Source organism: Eubalaena glacialis, chromosome 4, assembly GCF_028564815.1.
Source record: "Eubalaena glacialis isolate mEubGla1 chromosome 4, mEubGla1.1.hap2.+ XY, whole genome shotgun sequence".
Classification (NCBI taxonomy): Eukaryota; Metazoa; Chordata; class Mammalia; order Artiodactyla; family Balaenidae; genus Eubalaena; species Eubalaena glacialis.
The window spans coordinates 30,159,839-30,181,108 of record NC_083719.1 but is presented as its reverse complement, the minus strand read 5'-3'; the positions used below and the strand labels follow the sequence as shown (position 1 = coordinate 30,181,108).

At 39.8% G+C, this 21,270-nt stretch overlaps 1 protein-coding gene across 4 annotated transcripts in view; it reads right to left on the bottom strand.

Moving 5' to 3' along the window:
* SLC1A3 (solute carrier family 1 member 3) overlaps positions 1-4,421 on the bottom strand; it is a 71,393-nt gene extending 66,972 nt beyond the window's left edge. For all 4 annotated transcript variants that reach the window (XM_061187716.1, XM_061187718.1, XM_061187721.1 and 1 more), the window contains exon 1: positions 4,241-4,421. In XM_061187716.1, coding sequence (XP_061043699.1) covers positions 4,241-4,421 — 181 coding nt within the window. The remainder of the gene's footprint in view (positions 1-4,240) is intronic.
* Positions 4,422-21,270: the final 16,849 nt, after the last annotated feature.

Sequence of the window (21,270 nt, the reverse complement as noted above, 5' to 3'; positions counted from 1 at the left end):
AACTTGGAGCCAGAATGATGGATTTGAATCCCGGTCAAAATGCATCAACTGTGGGATAAGTATCTGAGCTTCGGTCTCCTCATCTATAAAATGAGAATAAAAATACCTCCCTCCTTGGCTTGTTGTGAGGATTAAATAAAGCTAACATACTAACAACACTTACAACACTGCTTGGCACCACATAAGTGTCCACAATATATATTATACATGTAACGATAGATGAGGAAAACTGAGACTTCAGAACAGGTGAACACCTTCTTTAGGATCACACGGTGATTAAGTACGGCCGGCATATGAATCCAGATCTATCCTTCATCAAAAGCCACACTTTAAAAATGTTACCACATGGCACATCTATGGTTCCACATGTGGTTGTTAATAACAAAGTAGAACATCTAAAGTACCAACACAGAAAGACATCATATACGATATAGAACTGTATATACAATATGATCTCATTTCAAAAAATGTTACGAATTTCTCTATTACTACCTCTGAACCCCATATATTCCTTTGTCATCTCATTTTTCATCCATCTCTCCTACTAAACGACGTGAGGGCAGAGATGCCACATTGTGTAGCATAGAGCCAGATACACAACATCCAATATTTGTTAAATTGCTGAATAGCATTGAATCTTTAAAAAAAAAAAAGTATTTATTTAGCAGATAATAGATGAGTGACATTCTGTGACTTGAACATGACAAAGGATTTTTCTTTCTTTCAGGGAGATGTCTGAGGTCCCTCTGACACAACTGACCACAGTATGAAGTAGAAAGTGCTTCCCGGAGGAAGAAAGTCAGTGACCACTCTTCTCAGTGTGTTTTTTGTCAGACAGCTGTCTGCAATAGCCCTGGAAGACACTTCATCTAATGCTTTAATGATGAACTATCTTAAAGGGACTTAGCACTTGCCACTGCCTCCTCTCAAGTTGCTAGTCTGCTCCCGTTACATAGGCTTTGCAGCCTGGCACTTTCAGACTTTGACATGGCTTAGAAATGACATTAGAAATGTCATTGCATAGAAATGACATCACATTGCACATGTGGTTCTATGCCTGTGTTTGTAGAGGAATTGGTAGTGCAATATCTACAATTCCCTACTTTTTTTGAATATATGGATTCACATGTCTCTACTCCTCCTCTGTATTTCTAGTTTCTATTTCCACACACTAAATGCACATTTATTTTATTTCAAAAAGATGAAAGAAAACAGACTGAACAAAAAATTCACCCCACTATGTAGATTTTCCCAGTCTTTTTTAGTAAAAGTGATCAAAACCTAAGAATTTGAAAACTAAGTAATTGAGACTTCCTTGGCGGTCCAGTGGTTAAGACTTCACCTTTCAGTGCAGGGGACATGGGTTTGATCCCTGGTCGGGGAACTAAGATCCCACATGCCGCAGGGCAACTAAGCCTGCGTGCTCTAGAGTCCACGCGCCACAACTAGAAAGAAGCCTGTGCACCACAACGAAGATCATGCATGCCACAACTAAGACCCAATGCAGCCTAAATAAATAAATAAATAATTTTAAAAATAAATACATAAAAATGAAATTAAAAAAAGAAAACTAAGTAATATCTATAGTTCTTTCTTGTCATTTCATCTTTGGAGAAAATAACTATTTTCTTCTTCCTTCCTAGCATCTTTCCAGTTTTTCCTTGTGCTGCAGCAAATAAATTTGAGAGCTGATGTCCCAGACATGTCCTTTTCCTATTATTTCTTTTAGGGTTGATGTAGACATGGTACCCAGTGGCAAGCTAAATGAGCCTTTGTTTTCACTGGGCCCTCAGTGCAAGAGGCACCAAGAGATAGCTGAAGGCTTCTTCCTTCTCTCCTAAATCTGTTTGCTACTAAGTTGCGATTCCAAGTCTTTGGTGTAGACTCAGTGGTCTGACTGTCAATGAGATCTCTTTATTTGTTTCTTTGTTAGTGCCTTCTTCTTGTTACTTCTACCTCCTCAGTTTCCATTAGTAAAGCCAACCCTGAGGGTATCCTGCCAAGTTATCTACCCCAGCTCAGCCAACTCATCACAATTCTCACAAATCTTAGGAAAAGTCCTCATTGGGCTAGGAAATGATCCCAGAACTCACAGAGAAAATGGACTCTTAAATCCTGGCACTATCTTCCTTCTATCAGAGATGTTATTTCTTTGTAATCACTTAAGAACTTCCTTCTCCATTGATCTGCTTTCCATGTTCAGGTTTTATCACTTTCCATTTCTGTGTTCTTCACCTGAAACATTTCTGTCCTAGAAATGGAACTCTTGTGTTTAGAACACCATTTTGAATCAATGTTTCTGCATCTTTTCCAAACATACTCCAGTATCACTGAGTTCTATTATTATATGTATAGGGTTGCAAAATAAATGGGTATTTGTTAAATGAATGAAAGGAATGCAGCTTAATCATTTGTAGGAGAATTATACATTTTCTGCTGAGTTTAACTGAGTAAATCATAGAGCAAAATGACAAAGCTATGTGAATGCATGTAGCATTGCTTGGTAATTGGCCTCTACCAAAACATGGCAGCATTTTTCTTCCTGGCAACTGTCACAAGATGTCAGCTAGTCAGGAGAGCACTGAGGCGGGATGGCAGAGTGGTTAAGGGAATGGCCTCTGGCACTAGACAGCCTGAGTTTGACTTTCACCTCTAGCATTCACTAGCTGCGTGACTTTGGGCAAGTTGCTTGATCTTTCCGTGCTCAGTCTCCTCAGCTATGAAATGAGGATCAGAGTAATCATACCTACCCACTGCCTTCATAAGCTTGTTTAAGGATTAAGTGAGCTAATATAAGCAAAACACCTAGAAAGTAGCTGGAATAGTGCTGTATAATCGCTCACAATTATTACACAGCCATTACTTGGCTTGACAACGACTGTAATTCAAAGAAAAAAACCGAGATGAGAATACTGTATTTTACATCAACTTCCAAGACAATGATACAGCACTGAAATACTTCTTCCGGAAAGGTATTCAAACCTGGAGACCTAAAGAAAGCCATTACTTCTCTGAGTCAATCAGGAAACTTTCTTTTTGAACATCTCTGGAATTAATTGAACAGTCATTAATCACCAACAATTACTAAAAGGAGCCAAAGGTGTTGAAATGGAATATATCTAAAGTCGTGTGACAAACTACTCTTCTGCTATATTCCTATTTGTCTGCAATCTAAGAATCCTATTTTTGGAGATAGTTATAATTATATTTACATGCTACAGAATTTTCTTAGTTTTTATTGTCATTATCTCTTATATTTGATGGTGATCTTGGCAAACTCCAAGGTAGAGATTAAAGCCCTTTTTTTGGTGGCAGATTAGTAGAAATTTAAGTTATAGCATTTTTTACAGCATGACATTGGCTTATCTGTTTACCAGCCTAAGGATTTCTATATTGGTTCAAAAATTCCAAGTAAGTAGATTTTTCAGCTATATTTTAAAGGAAGATTAATGCTACCTACAAGTAGCAGATATAATTGCTAATTATAATGAACTATAATTTCAGATACCAATAAATCAAACAAAACAATAATGTTTTATTTGTACAGATTGCTGTCAACAATGCTAAATTAGTAAGAGACTGAAATGTTTCAAAAAAGGTTTAGCTATTTATGGCAGATACTTAGAGGCAATGAATGAGGGATCTGTGTTTACATTTCCCCTAATTTGCCTTTCCCAGTCACTGAACGAGACAGTGTACAAACAGAAAAGATTTGGCCACTATGTCTGTGTTGATATTCAGCTGTAAGCACCAGTTAGAATATAATCACTATTAGGGATCTGTGTCTCGTTCTCGGTGTACCAATAGTGTACATTAGTTTTACGTGAAAGTGACATTGCATAATGATCACATTTTGGCCAAATCTAGAGTACTTGCTTGTTTCTATTGTTACTTAACTGCTCAGGTTTTAAGATTAAATTATCCTCTTTTATCCTTACATGAGATGGAGAAACATTTGATTTATTTCCCTTCTCCACACAATCAATTGATTTGCATAGTGCCTAATGAGATTCTTTCAGATTCCCACGTGTTTACCACATGTTGTTCCAAATGTGCCAACAGACTGTCATTTAAAGGAAAAAAAGAATCTTCAAATTCAGAGGAAAGCCTGGACTATCCTTTTGAATACCTACAATCAGTTCATCTGATAATATTCCCAGGCAGTCAGATGCCCCCGAGAAACAAGATCCAGTTGTTTTTTTTGTTTTTTGTTTTTTTTGCTTGTTATCAAATGACTTACCCACAATGACTGCGGTGACAGTAAGCAGCACAAAAGCATTCCGAAACAGGTAACTTTTAACATCTTCCTTTGTGATGTTCTGCACTTTCTTCTTGGCCAAGAGTGTGCGTTTACGGACCCCTTGCTGGAATCTCTCCATCCTGCCTCCCATCCTGGCCTCTTCTCCATTGCTTTTAGTCATGTTTTACTTCTGCAGCGTGTCTCTTCTCTGAACTTCAATGTCACGGAATCAGCTCCAGAAAGCCAGTCCTCTTTGGTGTTCAAGAACACAACTAGACGAGAGAGAAAGAGACAAGAATTACAGCCTCCAGGGGTGAGAGATCAGGGCTGCCCGACACCAGGGGAAGCTGTTGGCAAACTGCATAATCTCAGTAGGAATCAAGGGCTGGAGAGTGGCAATGCCAGATCTTAAGGCTAGAATGTGCATATTTTACTGCACCACGTGTGAGACATGTGCATAAATCCAGAATATATGAGCAGGTACTTGTGTTACATTTTTAAACATTTGTCCTTCCCTCTCCAGTGAAGCTATAAAAGGGCTCATCAGAGCTGCGTGTGACTGAGCACCCTTACCCCCACCCGATCCCCCAGAACCTAGCCAAGTACTTTGCACAATGTTCGCCCTCAATAAATGTCCAATTGAATTAAACGCACAGGAAACGCTCAGTAATTATACTTAATGGCTCATGTTGTATACATGGCAAAGGCATAACCAGGTCAATGAAATGAATTAAGATACTGAGATTTCACAGTCAGAGGTTGCTGTTATATATAATAAAGTAACTATTTTCTGCATTAAGAAAAAAACCATGATAATATCAACTAGTAAATATGCTTATGAAAAGAACACAAGTACCCACAGGCCCTGGGAAATACATTTGACTCTTTCACGTGGTAACTTTTTTTTTTTTCATAAAATAAGCTAAGTGAGCTGGGCACATTTATAAATTATCTGAAATCATAATTCATCTTCATTTTGGTCCCAAGTAGAAGTACAAAGTAGCATTTGTCTTTGTGGCAAACATGCTGGAGTCTTCTGAGGAAACTATCACCCACTTCTCAGTATTTTAAAATTTAGGATCTCTAGAATAGGTGAGATGAATTCAATTTTCATTCCAAACGTTACAGCGTGTGGTTTCTAGTTTCTTTAAAGTGCTCCTAGGTTATTCAAATATATCTAAGTAAATCTCTCCTTGGTGGAAATCAGCTGTTTTGAAAGATCAAGGGATTCCTTCTGCTGTTTTACAAGATTTCTAATCCGTAACCTTTCCCATGATAAATCCAAGTAAAAAATCAAGTCGTGCCTGTGGACGTGTGTATCTGGCAACGCGAAAAGCCAGTGTGTGCGTCCGTGGAGGAGGTAACTAGAAAGCAAGAAGCTTTTGGCAAATCCAAGTGAGGAAAAAAAGACTAGTCTTAACAGTTTTGACTTTTAAATAAAATTGCAGGCTGGGGTCAGTGATAATAAGACGTACAACTCGTTCAAGACTTCACAGCAGATTAAAAGTTTAGGGAGAAGTAAAGAAGAGGAGACTCGAGAGACCAAATTTTTTTCCCTCCTACTAATCTCTGATTCCCTTTCCCAGTCACTTTAAAACAGACCAGCTCAGCCTTGATTCTTTTCTAGAGCTCCAACCACAATCTGCCCCCAATCCACCCTGAATGACTCAACTCCAGATTAAGAGAGGACACGGCGTAAATAGACACCACACGCTCAATGCATTAAATTATTAACAGGGACTTTATCTACCAAAATGGCTAGCTTTTACTCTCGCTACTCCTCTGCTCGGGAAACAAAATACACTGGCAGAGAAATGGAACGAGAAATGTAGCCCAGCAGGAATACAGGACGTCAGACTTACCTTTTCTGATTTTGTAACGGGTGGAAGATACCCCAGGCAATGACAAGGTGAATTCCCAGCAGGTACAGCGGAGCAACAAAACGCAGCGAGCAAGGCGTGCATGTGCTCTGAAACTGCAAATTACTATCGGGGCAACTTAAGAAAATGGGCGGAGTCTGTGCCCGGGAAAGGGGGAGTGGGGAAAAATGAAAACACTACAGGGAAGGAGGGGGGAAACCCGAGGTTTCTGGAATATTGATTAATCTTGGCGCACCAGAAGCATGCTTGCTGGCTTTGTTTTGCTCCTTAGACCACTTTTCCAGCTTTGTCAGTTCACTTTCATTAGAAATGCAAAACCGGGACCAGGAAGAATTGAAGAATAAAGCGCACACAACACTCAGAAAGCTTGAAGTCTTGATTAGAACGTTTCAAAGAAGACTTTTCTGAGGCTAAAGTTAATTATCTCACATTATGGCAGGTTTCCTCCCCTTAAGGAAACACGAGAGTGTGCTCTTTTGCCTGGTTGTACAACTGTTATGAAAGAGTCCCTCTTTTTAGAATTGGGGAAATAACTGACATTTCTTGGGAAGACCCGGAAAGCAATCAAGTATAGAGAAAAAAAATACTTACTATAATTCTCTAACCTTGCCTAAACTTACTCAAAACACAAGCTGAGACATGCCTCTATTTTAGCAGTTTAAACTCTATTATAGCAAATCTAATTTAGCTCACCGTCTGAGTTGCAAAGATTCAAAAAGGTAAGAAACACAAAGATGCCAGGATCTTTGCTAAACTACTAAAGTAAAAAGCATTTTAAGACCAAGAGTATAAATGCACACTTGAAGTTTGGTAATTTCAAAAGATAAGTTGCTGTGCAGACAGATGCCTCAATTTTAAAGGAGGCCAAATGTCCCCCACACCCCCTCCTGCCCCATCATTTTTAGCAACTAGAAAATTCTCATTGCCTTGAGCATATAACTTGCACTTCTGGTCCACCTTTCTTAAGAAGAAAATAGATTGTGAAATCGATTTTTAAAAATTAAAAAAAAAATTTTTTTGAGCCTGACTCAACTCCAAAACTTAGAACTTGTTTAGTATGAAGAAAAATGTTTAATAGAAACAAAACTCATACCAAAAATTACAGCCAGAGTTCTGTATTCCTGTTTATTAAATCTCATATTCCCCATGCAAAATCTGCTTAATTCTTGTGTCTGTTTTCCAGCAAGAAAGTATGTCTTTTCCCCTTATTAGCAAATCCAGGGAGATTCTAAAGGTATGTCTCCTGCCAAGCTTCAACTGTTGCATGTATATACTCTTTTGAACAGCTCCTGGTTGGAAAGCAATGGTGAATCATGTAAATGCTAAAATTATAAATGAACAGCAATTATAACAAGTTTTAAACTTGCATCATTTTAAGAGTTTATTGAGAATACCTACTCCTGACATCCCACCCCTCAGCAATCTTTCTCTTCCTCTTATCTCCTAGGTCACTTAGCATCCATATCACATAGTTTAACATAGAGTTACACTGTCTCCTATTGCTCCTTTCTTTTAAAAAATCCTGTTAAATTTTGGCTTCTCAACTAAATTGTAAGTTCTTTGAGGACAAGAATGGGTCTTATACCTGATACACAGTAAACATTAAATTCGACTCCTATGAATGAATGACATAATATAAGAGTATTAAACAAAACACTTTGCAAACTGCTGTGTTAAAACAAAGTCACTTATTTTTATGTTCGCGCTTCTGGCCTAGGTACATGGAGCAGATGTCATTTCTCAATGCCATGACTACATTTTAAAGCATTTATTTACTACACTAAGTCCTCTCTGAGCCATGGGTTTAAGACTAATTTGTTCACATTTCTTGTGGAAGTGACCTGTATTTCAAGAGAACTTAAAAGAGAAATCTTTATATGATTTTCAATGGAGTTTCAAGCCAAGTGGCATTTTTGTTTTTTAATTCTGTTTTTTTTAAAGGCAAGAAAAAGCACTAGAAAAACCACACTTTGGTTAGCATAGAGATGAGAAGTCCCTAGTACCCCTTCTTTTTTCCTTTTTTCTAATCCCCAGAGCTTGGTTAAAAACCATTTCGTTATTTTAGTTTGCACAGACATTATGGGAGTCCGGTGAACCCCGGAGAAGGGAAATAATTCACCACTGAAAGTTTTGTTGGCTGTAATAAAAACCCAATGAGAAAATGAGATGCAAAGAGTTTCAGTTCAGAGTTCATCTGAATTACAAGGTTTTAGTCTGGGGGAAATATTGGGAACTACTTCTTTTAAGTACCGCTTTCTCTTTTGGAAAGCTATAGCAATAATGCCCTCAGGACAACTTGGGTTTACTCAACACATATTTCTTCCTTTTCCTCTATTTTATAAATAAGACCCATGAGCATTCAAACATGTTTTCCTTCTTAGAAATACTAAATAAGTGAAACAGCAAGAAATTATGAACATGTCTCTATATGTCTCTATATGTATTTCATTTAAAGCTACTCTGGGTAGGAGACACAGAGCTAGGAAACCATATTAATTTTGGTATTCCAGAGTTTAAAAAAAAAAAAAAAAAGATGTGGCAAATGCTCCTTTTGAAAAATTTTCCGAGAATTTTCTTTGAACATGCTATTATAAAGTATGCTGTAGGTAAATTCATTTGGGGGGTGGGGGATGTCACCATAACAGGAAACAACCAAATCCAACCTATCCTTGAACTCCATTAGTTTGAAGTATGAGGGATCGTGATTAACAAGTAAGTGTTGTAACATAGTACAGAACAATCACATTTCAGCAGTCAAGATAAGGGAATTCTGGAATTTGAGGAAGAATATGATTAGAAATCCTTTTAACATTTATTGAATATTTTCCACTTTTATTTGTAATTTCGTGGGAGATTTTGTCCTTCCTTGCTCAAATAGTTTACATTTTAGGATCACCATAAGGAATGTCAATTTTCCTTCTACAACTTGGAAATTGTAGAATGTTAAGACAATGAAGGGGACTTGATTTAACCCCAGGGGAAGTACTAGAGGTAACAGGAGTAGACACAGTACTTGTGGTAGTTGGTCTTTCATTTTGTCTTAATTTTTTTCCTTCTTATGAATGTAAAAAGCAAAACAGCAAAAAATCGATGGTGAATTCTGGTTAGGTTTTTAATGATTTGGGTTTATCTTAAACCTATGTGAAGCCTGAAAAACCCAACTATAGAGGTGAACTATAATTAACCTTTATCCTACTCACTCGTTCAACAAACCTTGAGCAAGTCCTGAGCTCCAAATACCAGCCCCTTTTCTCTAGGAGCCCACAGACACATCTGTAACTATTACACAGTGGGCAGTAAGGGGGCCCTACAGAAAGTTATGGGAACTCTGTGCTGGAGCCTATTTACCAGGTCTCCCTACGAGGACGCAGAGCTCCTTGGAGAACCTGTGCCTGGCTCAACCTTGTACGTACAGAGGACCAAAAACAGCAAATGAAAAAACCTTGAACTCTATTCCTAGGCAAGAGGGAACCACAGGATTTAAGCACTGGAGTGATTTTAGTTTTAGGTTGATGCAAACCCTTTGAGGGAACAAGACTTGAGTTAGGAAGCCAAAGGGGCAGAGGAGCATTTACAAACTGGGATAGTTCACGCTCACATTAAAAAAAAAAAAAAAAAAGATTCCATTGAACAGTACAGACAACCTCATGGTATTGAGGCCTGAGGGATAGGCTGGCATTGAGTTGAGACCACCTCCGCTAGAGGTGCTACCTCTCCAGGTCACCTGACCCACCCACCTCACTTGTTTTAGTCCGCAGTGTGTTCCTCTAGCACATTCTAATGTTGTGACCTCTGAATGGCTTTAAGAAGTGGTCTGAGTAAGGGTAGAGGCCTAGGGAACCACAACATAAGAGGTAAGGAGAAAAACAGGACCCCCCTCAATAGATCTGCAGGTGGTGAGAAATTATACCAACCATTTTATCCCAAGTTAGCTAAGAGTTGGACATAATGGCGGTTTAAAGCAATGTAACACATTTTCTTCATACTAAAACTAAAGAGGGTCTGCTTTTTAATGAATATTTCACAAGTGTTATTGCTATTAATTATGACTCATATTGTGAAATGGCTCTTTTCCCAGTTCTTCAAAACGAGCCAAACCTCCGCAGGACCAGAATCTTAGTGTAGCTGGGAAAGATCGGGTAGGTTAGTGGGAATGAAAGGTTTTGGCACAGTGTGAGCAGTAACGATGGTCAACATTTTTATAAGGCTTAATAGTTTCAGAAACACTTTTACACACACTATCTAATTTGATCTTTGTGACAGTGCTTTGAGGAACATGCTATTATCACTGGCCCTGTATATCCAGATGTTGACATGGAGTTCCAAGGGATTGAGCAATTTGCCCAGCATTACAGTCAGTGAGTGACAAGAGTTCCTAACAGTTCACGGAACTTTGGTTTCTCATCTTTTTCCAAAAGAAGTCCCCAGTAGCTTTTATTAAGACAAAGAGAAAAAAGAGTAAAGAACATTAAAAGGAAGGCCTACCATCTGTTATTTCTTCTGGAAAGTCAACCCTAAACTTCTCCTGTTCCCTCTCCTCCTCCAATCCCTGACAGGGTTGATTGCCCTTCCTATGTGCTCCCAAGACTCCTTGGGTTTAAATTTCCAGAGTGATTACCACCCTGTTCTGTAACTCTCTCTTTCTAGACTGTGGGCCCTTTGAGAGCAGAGCCTGACTTTATAACTACTGCATACCCAGTCACCGGTACAGAAGGTTGCTTGGTTAAGTAAGAGTTGCTGCATGAATAAATGGACACATCACAGCCACAAATATGAGAAATTGTATCAGTCCATCTCCAATCCTAAAACTTGGAGAAAGGACATCAGTAAACATCAAACTTAAAAAAGGGGAGAAAAACTAATGGATTCCTTTTTCAATCATTACAATATAAAAGAGATCCAAGTGGAGCTGCTCTAATGGAATGGGTGGGAGGTGGCGGTCAGAAGCTATCTCAGTGTCCCCCTCTTCTCTCCCTCAGGGGGCTCCCTCATCAATCCATGGATTCCACCCATCATCCTTGAGAACAAAGATGTGTTTTGTTTTGTTTTTTTGGCTGCGCGGCATGTGGGATCTTAGTCCCCCGACCAGGGATTGAACCTGCGCCCCCCTGCAGTGGAAGCGTGGAATCTCAACGACTGGACCACCAGGGAAGTCCCAGAACAAGGATGAATGAGGAAGTCATGTCAGCTTGTGCCAGGATTCCTTAGTACTAGGTCCAGGTTTAGAACTTAGGTCCCCCCATTCCTGCCCCCATCATGTTTTCAATCACTAAACCACAAGTTCCTCCTCTCCCAAATTTGAATGTCATCTGTAAAATGAGGTTAGGCTACGTTATTTTGCTCAAGTCGCTTTCTCTTTCAACAGTCTATGATTCTAAATCATGTCATGCCAATAATAGGCTTGCCCCATCCACTTCGGTATATTTAGTTAGTGTCACAAATTTTTATATGCACTCAGTGATTAATGGCTTCTCATTAGATTCCTCTGCCACAAATTGAACACAGACATATAAACAGTCACCAGAGGAAGCTTATTGAAGGGCACGGGTTTTATGAAGCACAGCGATGACATGAATTTTTTATACTTGTTTACTGGTATAGAATCATAATTACAGCAATCAAGACAGATACACATCTTTTGTAAGGAAAAAAAGTGATTATAATTTAAAAGCGCACAGCTCAAAGTTGCCATCACAAAAACGACTATTATAGCAACTATTTCGCCTTTGGACATTTTTTTGGCAGGAGCTCTGGGCATTGTTTATTGTGAGTCAGAAACAGGCACTGAGAAAATATGCAAATTTTTTAAGCAAGAGAAAATGCAGCTTTGAGTTGAGAAAACAGGGTGAATGGTGCAAACTGTCTGGGTCTTGCACACAAATCAATCTTAGAGGCTGAAATAATTTTTGGTCATCGGATGCTGTGAGAGTAATTTGGGGTAAGGTCAGAATAAAGTTATTTTATGCTTTAAAATGTACATTCAAGATTTGTGCTGTACTCTGGAATCAAAATCCATCTTCTGCTAATGCCACATCTATAGCTTGATTCTAAATTGAAAGACCAAGGAAAAAACCTCCGGAATGCTACCGATCCCATTTTCCTCGGCTGGGCAGAGGAATGGCTCTGGCCTCGTGAGGCAGCTCACCTCTGGGTCACAGAAGTGGCAAAGCCAAGTGTCCTCCCTCACCCTGCTGCCTCCTCACACAGGATCACACCTGAAGAAATGAAATTCACTAGGGGTGACCAGTTCACTCCTGTCGCTAGACCTCAGTTGTAAATGGGGGTTTCTATCAGAGTTGCGTGAGTCCAGTACCAAAATCTCTTAATATCAACAGATGAAACTAGGGGAGATAATATAGCCTTGGAGAAAAATACACTGAGGTTGGGGTCTGGTGGTGGAAGCTTGGGTAAATATTGGGAGCCTCCCGCCACTCCAAACAAAAGGTGAGACAAGAACTAAGTTTCAAACTTTTTTTAACCTGATAAAGTTAATTCGTATATGGGCCGATGTCACAAATCGAAACCTCAGACAGCCTGCACTGTCAAGGAAACCTAACACACTAACTCCAGTCCTCCCACTCTGCTTTAGCTAGCTTACCTTACCCTAGAAAATAGGACCTGCCAGCCTTATAAGGACCTCTAGCCAATCATGCCCTGTTTCAGCGTGGCCTCTTCAAAAGCTCTACAAAGTCACTCTGGCCCCAAATCCCTCGGGACGGGTGCTCCACTGCCTGTGAGGGACTGTGCTTCCCCAGTCCATGGGTTGTTTTCACTGAATAAAGGACATCAAACTCATTTCAAAATTGTATTATTTTTGTCGTTAGATTAAACCCTTTGTTCAAATAAAATCTCATGATGAAACAAACGGTAATACAGCACATCAGGGATAAGCCTAATGTCCGGGTGGGATGCCCAGAGCCACTAGATTTATCCTTCCTCTGGTGTCCCCTCCCTTCTCCCCACCACCAGCATCTGGACCCTGAGTGGGTTCCCAGGGCAAGATACGGAAATGACTGGATCAGGTAACTCGAAGTACTCAGATTCTGAGAATAACGTTCTCATAATCTAGAATAATCTCAGAGGAAAAGACAAAAGGCTTAAAGTAAACTCTAAGGACCCCACAGTGCTAGTGATGCTTCAGTGAATAAATCTTATAGAGGCATGGTTTGTTTTAGTAAATTCAACCACAGGTAAGATGTATGGGAGTATGTTTTTCAGGTCTCACGCCCAGGCCTGGGGTGGGTGGAGGGGATGGTGGGTGGTGATGAGACGGACTGAACTGAGCAATGGGTCATAATTTTTATGTCCTTGTGACCTAGCTAAGCTCCAGGATAGATGCAGGAAATGCAACCCAGCCAAATTAATGGTTTGCCCAAAGTCAACTAAGTGAATGTCAAAGTCAGCACCAGAACCCGGTGTTCACACTCCCAGCCCTGATCATTTTCAGACAAACATACAGTGAAAGCCTGGTAAGACGTGATTCACTTATGAGGCAGATATTTTCAACTCCAATGTTATAAAGCTATTGTTGTCCAATATGGTAGCCGTTAGCCGCATGTATTGGAGTGCTTGAATGTGGCTAGTGCAAATTGAGATGGGCTGAAAGTGTGAAGTATATATTGGATTTTGAAAACTTGATCCAAAAAAATGTTAAGTATCCCATTAATAATTATTCATATTGATTACATGATTGTAATGATAATATTTTAGATATTGGGTTAAGTAAAATATATTAAAACTATGCTAAAGACAGTTTCACCTGTTTCTTTTTTGCTTCTTTTAACGTGGCTAATAGAAAACTTAAAATCACAAATGTGACTCGCATTGTCTTTCTATTGGAAAGACAACACCGTTATAAAGTGATTACTCTTTATAGAGGCGTTCTTGGACTTGGTAGAGCTGGCAAGACCCCCTCTCCAGTCCGTTCTCTCCCAATTTATTTAAATAGATTAGCATGTGGTGAGAATATTTTGGTCTCTGCCAGAGGTTTAATGCTAATGGTCATAGTAATAATAATAAAACAGCTACCATTTATTAAATCTTTTCTATGGGCCAGGCACTGTGCCAAGTGCTTTACATTTGCCTCCTTTACTTGTCACAGCAAACCTGTTGTTACTAAATTTCATCATTCCCACTTTACCAGTGAAGGAATTGAGGTTCTGAGAGGATTAGCAACCAGCCAAGGTCACAAGCTGGTTAAATGGCTGGACTGAGATTCCACCGCAGGCCGCTTGCTTTCAAAGCTCAGGCACTTGAGTGCCACACAGCTCTGCTCTGCGAACGAACACTCCCAAGGAAAATACTGTCCTCCGAATTGCACAAATTCCCACTAGGTTTGAAGGCACTGGAGGGAAGGTGGGATACACAGAGAAGGGCAAAACGGTTGCGGTCCTCAAGGATCTTCCAGGGCTGTAGGGAAAACATATGCACAGTGAGGTAGATGACCAAATAAGACCTGATGAAGTTGAAAAATAAAACTCTCTACACAGTTTGCAGGGAAAAGGGAGGGTTGCACGGAAGAAGCAGCATTTCAGAAGAGTTCTGCGGGTGAAGTTTTTTGGACACTTAGGAATAGCTAGGGAGAGTCTTCCAGGTGGAAGGACCCAGGAGCAAAGACACAGCACAGACTCAAAAGCGGCTATTAAAACAAGGCGCAGCCGAAAGAAAAGACCGAAGAGGTTGAGCGCACCGTGTTTTAGACAAGTAGAGAGTAAGAAGGTAGAAACTGCTTGGATACCTTGCTTTCTTCTTTTTTTTTAAATTGAAGTGTAGCTGATTTACAATATTGTGTTGGTTTCAGGTGCACAGCAAAGTGATTTGGCTACACATACGTGTGTGTGTGTGTGTATGTATTCTTTTTTTGGATTCTTTTCCATTGTAGGTTATTACAAGATATTGACTATAGTTCCCTGTGCTATACAGTAAATCCCTGTAGTTTATATATGTTTTATATATGGTAGTGTATATCTGTTAATCCTAAACTCTTAATTTATCCCTCCCCCACCTTTGCTTTCTTGACAAGCATTTCTTGGGTTGAAAAAAATTCTTTGGGTGCGACTTTCAGAATCAAAGATAGCTTTGTATTAATGCAGTGTGTAAAATGCTCAAGTCTTTTCTCTGGAATCTGGCCAAATAAGCAATCACACCTACCACCACAAAATCAGCCCCTAAAACCTTTGGAGAACTACCCAATCGTCATGAACCAAAAGGAACAGGGTATCCAAATGTAACAAAGACGCCACAGGAGTGATCCCCTGGTGGCTCATGTTCTTTCATATTCCAGGATCTTTATCAGCAGAAACGAAATGCCTTCTCATCCACACCCCTGCCTCAGCCCCACCCCAAATCCACACTCGGGTCAAAATCCTCGTTTTCTTCAACTCCATTATGGGAAGGTATGTCTCGGAGGCAGTAGATCCACAAAAGGATAATAATTGCTAACATTTATGAGGCAGACAGAGAAGACTAGAAAAAGCAGCTTTCACCAGCATGTAGAAGAGAGTGAATAATTTTATTAGATATCTATTGGGATCCCTCTTTAGATGTCTGTTAAGTTTTTCAAATGTAATTTTAAAGACAGAACTCACTCCTCACATCCTTGGCAAGGTAACCTTCCTCTGCTTATATTTTTTTTCACAAAATCCAATGTGACTCAGAACTACCGGTCCAGCTTTCAAATCCTTCCAGGAAATTGGAGCCACCAGGTGAGGCCTATTGTTATGGAACAGTTTAGTGACTAAAAAGTAGTCCCAATCTAATTTCAGCCCAGGGTTTGTCTCCAGGTTAAAATGTGTGGGGTGGAATTAGGGAAAGGAGGCCTGCCAAAGGGTAAATTTACCCCTGGTTAACTACCCTTTGCACCAGTCTTTTACTGCAAATTCAGTACCAGAGCCAGGACCGAGCAAATCCTACTCTGGGAATACAGTCAGTATATGTATATGTGTCTATCCTGGAGCTACGCCTCTGGCATTCCTTTTACCCACCTGGCATGTCTGGTCTTCTCAACTTCTTATCACAGAGAATTCATTGCTTCCTTGCTGGCCTTTCAGAACTCTTCTCTTGGGTCTGCTGGATGAGATTGCAATCTTTATTTGATACTGGGGCTTTATGGAAGAAGGTCCATCCTTCAGGCTAGTCTTGAGTTGCTGAGAGCTGCTTGGAGATTTAGAAATGCACGTTTGACTGTATGAATTAAAACTGGTGTGATCAGGGTTATGAAAAAGGAAAAGAACAAACAAGAAAAGGGAGTGGGCAAGGGCACAAATAATCCTCAAAAGGGGAGGAAGAGGCTATGGTGCAGCTGGGATTCTGATTCTCATTAGGAAGTCAGTGTAGACTAGAGGAAGGCTCCTCTCTGACCTTTCTCTTGAGGCTGATGTGACATGTTCAGCTTGCTCAGCGTCACCAGCATGGGCCCTGAAGATTTCTCCATCTAATTCTAGTGCCCCTTCAGTGCTTATGGAGAGCTTAGATTTGTTAACATGTTTACATAAATTTCCCCCCCCCTAAAATTTTTGAGGATTTAGGTCTTCAAAATGTTTTTTCTTTACAGAAGAGTAAAAATTATAAAGTAAAATGTGTTTCCCTTCTACACTTCTTCACACCCACAACCTTTGCTCCACAGTAAGCAATGTATTTTTACCCTTTTTTAAAAAAATTGAAATATAGTTGATTTACAATGTTGTGTTAATTTCTGCTGTACAGCAAGGTGATTCAGTTATACATATGTACACATTCTTTTTTATATTCTTTTCCATTATGATGTACCACAGGACATTGAATACAGTTCTGTGCTGTACCATAGGACCTTGTTGTTTATCCATTCTTTATATATTAGTTTGCATCTGCTAACCCCAAACTCCCACTCCAAGTTTATTTACACTTCATGCAACAAATTTCTGAGTCGCTACTCTGTGCGCGACACTGTTTAAGGCACTGTGGGTAGAGTGGTGAAGAAAGGAGAGGAGGTCTGGACTCTCCTGGAGCTTATATTCTAGTGGGGGAGACAGACCCTAAACAAAGAAATGCGCATGGCTTCAGGAAAGGGCTCTGGATCTCACTGACTGGGCTAGGAAGCCACTGTAGGGCTTAGCTTAGCGCAGAGGGGTAAAGTGGCCTTTTTAAAGAGTGAACTCTAAGACTTCCCTGGAGGTCCAGTGGTTAAGACTCTGCGCTTCCACTGTAGGGGGCACGGGTTCGATCCCTGGCTGGGTCCTGCATGCCGTGTGGCGTTGATCTCCGATGACCTCGGCCTGCAGCGGCTTGAAGCAGGGTTTCGGTTCCCGCTCAGTGATTGAGGTCAGGTCGCGGGGGTGAGAGCACCGAATCCTAGCCACTAGATCAGTGGCCAGTGACAAGGCCCTGGCCCTATGGCTTTGCAGAAAAAGAATTCCCACAAAGACAGAAAGTAGTGAAACAAGTAAAGTATTTATTAGGAAAAAAAGAAGTACAGTACGTGTGGATAGACACAGGGGCGGGCTCATAGAGAGAGTCATGCCCTCGTGGCAGTTTGAATCACTTTTATGGGGCATTTCTTCCAGGTTTCCTTGGGCCAATCATTTTGATTTGCCTGGCTTAAAGTCCGTATTTGGTGTATCTCAGGATTTTCCCATGTGTGTGCATGCACTTCTTAGCCAAGATGGATTCTACCGAAGAGGCCTGTGGGTAGTGAGCGTTAGTTGGCATCAGTTAGCATCACTTCCCCTTTGACCCCCAAGGAGCCTTTCTGTGCATGTGTATTCGGGGATGTCTCCTGCCTTCGAGAATGAGGAATATGTGGTCTCTTATCTTCTATCTGGGCAGGACCCAGCCTCCTCTCTCAGTTGTCCTGTTATTCCCATCTCGGAGTATCGGTCCACAGGGAACGAACTCAAACTGTTTGCCCTGAGGGCCCATCTATCTCTTGCCTCAGTGTGGCCAAAAAACAAACAAACAAACAAAAATAAAAAAGTAAACTCTGGCTGCTGCATGGAGAATGGTTAGTAGGGGTGAGAGACTAGTTAGGAGGCTACTGGAAAAGCCCCAAGGAGAGATGATGGTGACCTGGATTAAGGTGACTAACCAGAGAGGTGATGAGCAGTAGTCCTATGAGAGGATGTCTTTTGAAAGAAGACCTGCCACGATTTGGTGCTATTTGGACAAAGGGTGTGAAAGAAAGAGTAGTGAAGGATGGGACTAAAGTTTTAGGCTTGAGGAACTAGGTAAGTAGAGTTTAACTGAAATGGGGTTGAAAGCCTAAGGTTCAGGTTAGGTGTAGGTGAATGAAGAGCTTTTGGATCCTCTCAAATCTCCAAATGGAGATGGCCAGGTGGCAAGGGCATTCAAGAGAGATGGAAAGCTGGAATTCCATGTTTGGGACTTGCCACACAAAAGCTCCAGCTGCAAGGGCATGCCAAGGGAGTGCACAAGTGTGCATAGAGACAGAGCAGAAGATTCATAACGGAAATGGAATGGAATCACTAAAAATTAAATAGTCCAGTTTATTTTGCTTAATATCATACATGTTCAAACACTATTACAAAGGCTGAAATTATATCTAATGGAATCTCTATTATTCTGCCTCATAGTGTTAGCCAAATTTTTTGTAAGCATGTATTGGCTCAAAAAGGATGACACCAAGGTTTTTGGCCTGAGAAACTGGAAGACTGTGGTTGTAATTTACTGATTTGGGGAAGAGTGGGAACAGACTTGTGTGGGGTGTGGGCAGGGCAGGAAATCAAAAGATAATCAAGTGGAGATGTTGAATAGGCTGTTAGACATAAGAGAAGGAATTCAGGGGAGACGTCTGGTTGGAGATTAGATTTGGTGTTATCAACCTCTAGACAGTGTTTAAAGCTAGGGCACAGTTTAATATTAACAACACGTATTTCCTCTCCACAGGGTGTTAGTGTAGCTAGAGATATATAATCAAGAAGTGATCATAAAAAAAAAAAAAAAAAAAAAAAAAAAAAAAAAAAAAGAAGTGATCATCAAGGAATGGGCCGGGGGCTCTCCAATTCCTAGACATGGAAAAACTATGGAGGAATTGGAAAGGAGACCACGTGGTAAGCAAGGAAAAAGCAGAAGTGTTGTCTAACATGCCACATTATTTTAAACATTACAGGTACTTAAAATATCAGAGTCAGAGACTCTTATGAAATTTAATGCAAACATAGAATACCATAGGTGTTAATTACATGGCCTCTGTATTTAATTCTAAATCTCCCCAGGATTATACATACTTGCCTGCTTAGAAAATAATTATGTTAGCCAAAGGATTGGGGGGCTGCTTTCCCAAAGGAATATTTTGAAATTATGTTTCCAGCTGTACATTCCCAGCTAATCAGCGTGGCACATTGACCAGAGATTTTGGCTGGGTGTGATATGTGAAGCAGCAGACAGTAGGGCATGGCTTCTCAACTCCTGACTGCCATGCTGTGAGATGCTCTTTAAGTCTCTCTGTCATGAATTTGAAGTGTAGAGAGTGGGGTGGTCACATAAGTCAACTCCCAGGGGATGAGGTGGGAGTCTTTAAGCAACCACAGGGGAGCCACATCACTTGACTGGACTTTGCATTTCTTTATTTTTTGAGGTTGTGTCAAGATCTTTCTGTGGAATTCTGAACCTGGGGTTGGAGGAGTTGTCCAAAGGGTCTGCTGCAGATAGAACCCAGGCATCTGTGAACTTGGATGTGAAAAATATTACAACTTTATTTTCATTAACTTTTCATTGAAATTCAGCAATTCTTTTACTTATGAATGTAGGCAACAAACCATATTAATATTAGCAGTATTTGGACTTTGTCACCAATAGAAAGAATAGATGTTATTATATCGCCTTACAGTTGTTTCAGATATCTCAACAGTACTTCAAAACTGCAGTAGTTATTAGACCTGACACTGTATTTTTTTTATTGTGTTAGTAAAGAAGCATATATACATATAACTGTATTTCAAGATAATTGTTTCCCTTTGTAATCTTTTGCTTTATACTTACATATTTTTTATCTTATTGTGAGAAGGGACTTGTTAGATTGCCGAAGGGAACAATTGTGCAGAAAGGTGGAGAACCCCTGCTGTCTCTCAACTTGTATCTTGAATTCTTGCCATGTACTTCCCACTTCTTGGCACCATACCACTCCTAAAGACACTGTAATGATATTCTACTGGACATCTTGAGGCTTTGGTCAATGACATTATCATTACTTATGGTGTCTTTTCTCATCTGAGGTTTGAAATTTTAGGCAGTGAAGTCTGCTATTGTTACACTTTTCTTCACGGCTTCTGGTTTTGAGTATTTCTTGAAAAGACATTACCCACTCTAAAGTTATAAAAGTACTGTACTCGCCAATGTTTTCTTCCAGCATTTTAATAGGGCTTTTATTTTGTCTTTCATCTAGGACTTTAATCTAATTGGAATTTCTTTTTATGTCTTCTGTGATGTAAGAATCTAACTTTTTAATTTGTTCTCCTAAAATGGTAGCCAAATATTCCAACACCATTTATTGAATAGTCAACCTTTTCTTCACTTACCATGTATTTTTAACAGCTTTATTGAGAGACACAAGGTGTTAGGTTGTAAAAAGTTTTTTTATTACTCATATCTAATCCCAGGCCCAATTGTTCATTGCCCTCTCTGGAGGGCAATCAGTGTCATTAGTTTCTTTTGTATCCTTACAGAGATATTTACTTATGTGTATATTTATTATTTTATATCAATTATACCTCAGTAAAAGTATTAAAAATATGATAAATGAGGAAAAGATCGACTCTTCAAAAATAGAAATATTTATGCATATATAAGCAAATACATGTACACACACACACAATAATATATAATATACATTGTTTTTCCTTATCAATATATTTTGGACATTATTCCATATCTGTATTTAAAAAGATTCTTCATTCTCTTTTACTTCAACTTAGAATTCTATTGTATTGATATGCTCAACAAATATGTATTGAAAACATACTATGTGTGAAGTACTTTTCTTTTTTTTTTAATAAATTTATTTATTTTATTTATTTATTTTTGTCTGTGTTGGGTCTTCGTTGCTGCGCACCAGCTTTCTCTAGTTGTGGCGAGTGGGATCTACTCTTCGTTGCAGCGCGCGGGTTTCTCATTGCGGTGGCTTCTCTTGCTGCAGAGCATGGGCTCTAGGCACGTGGG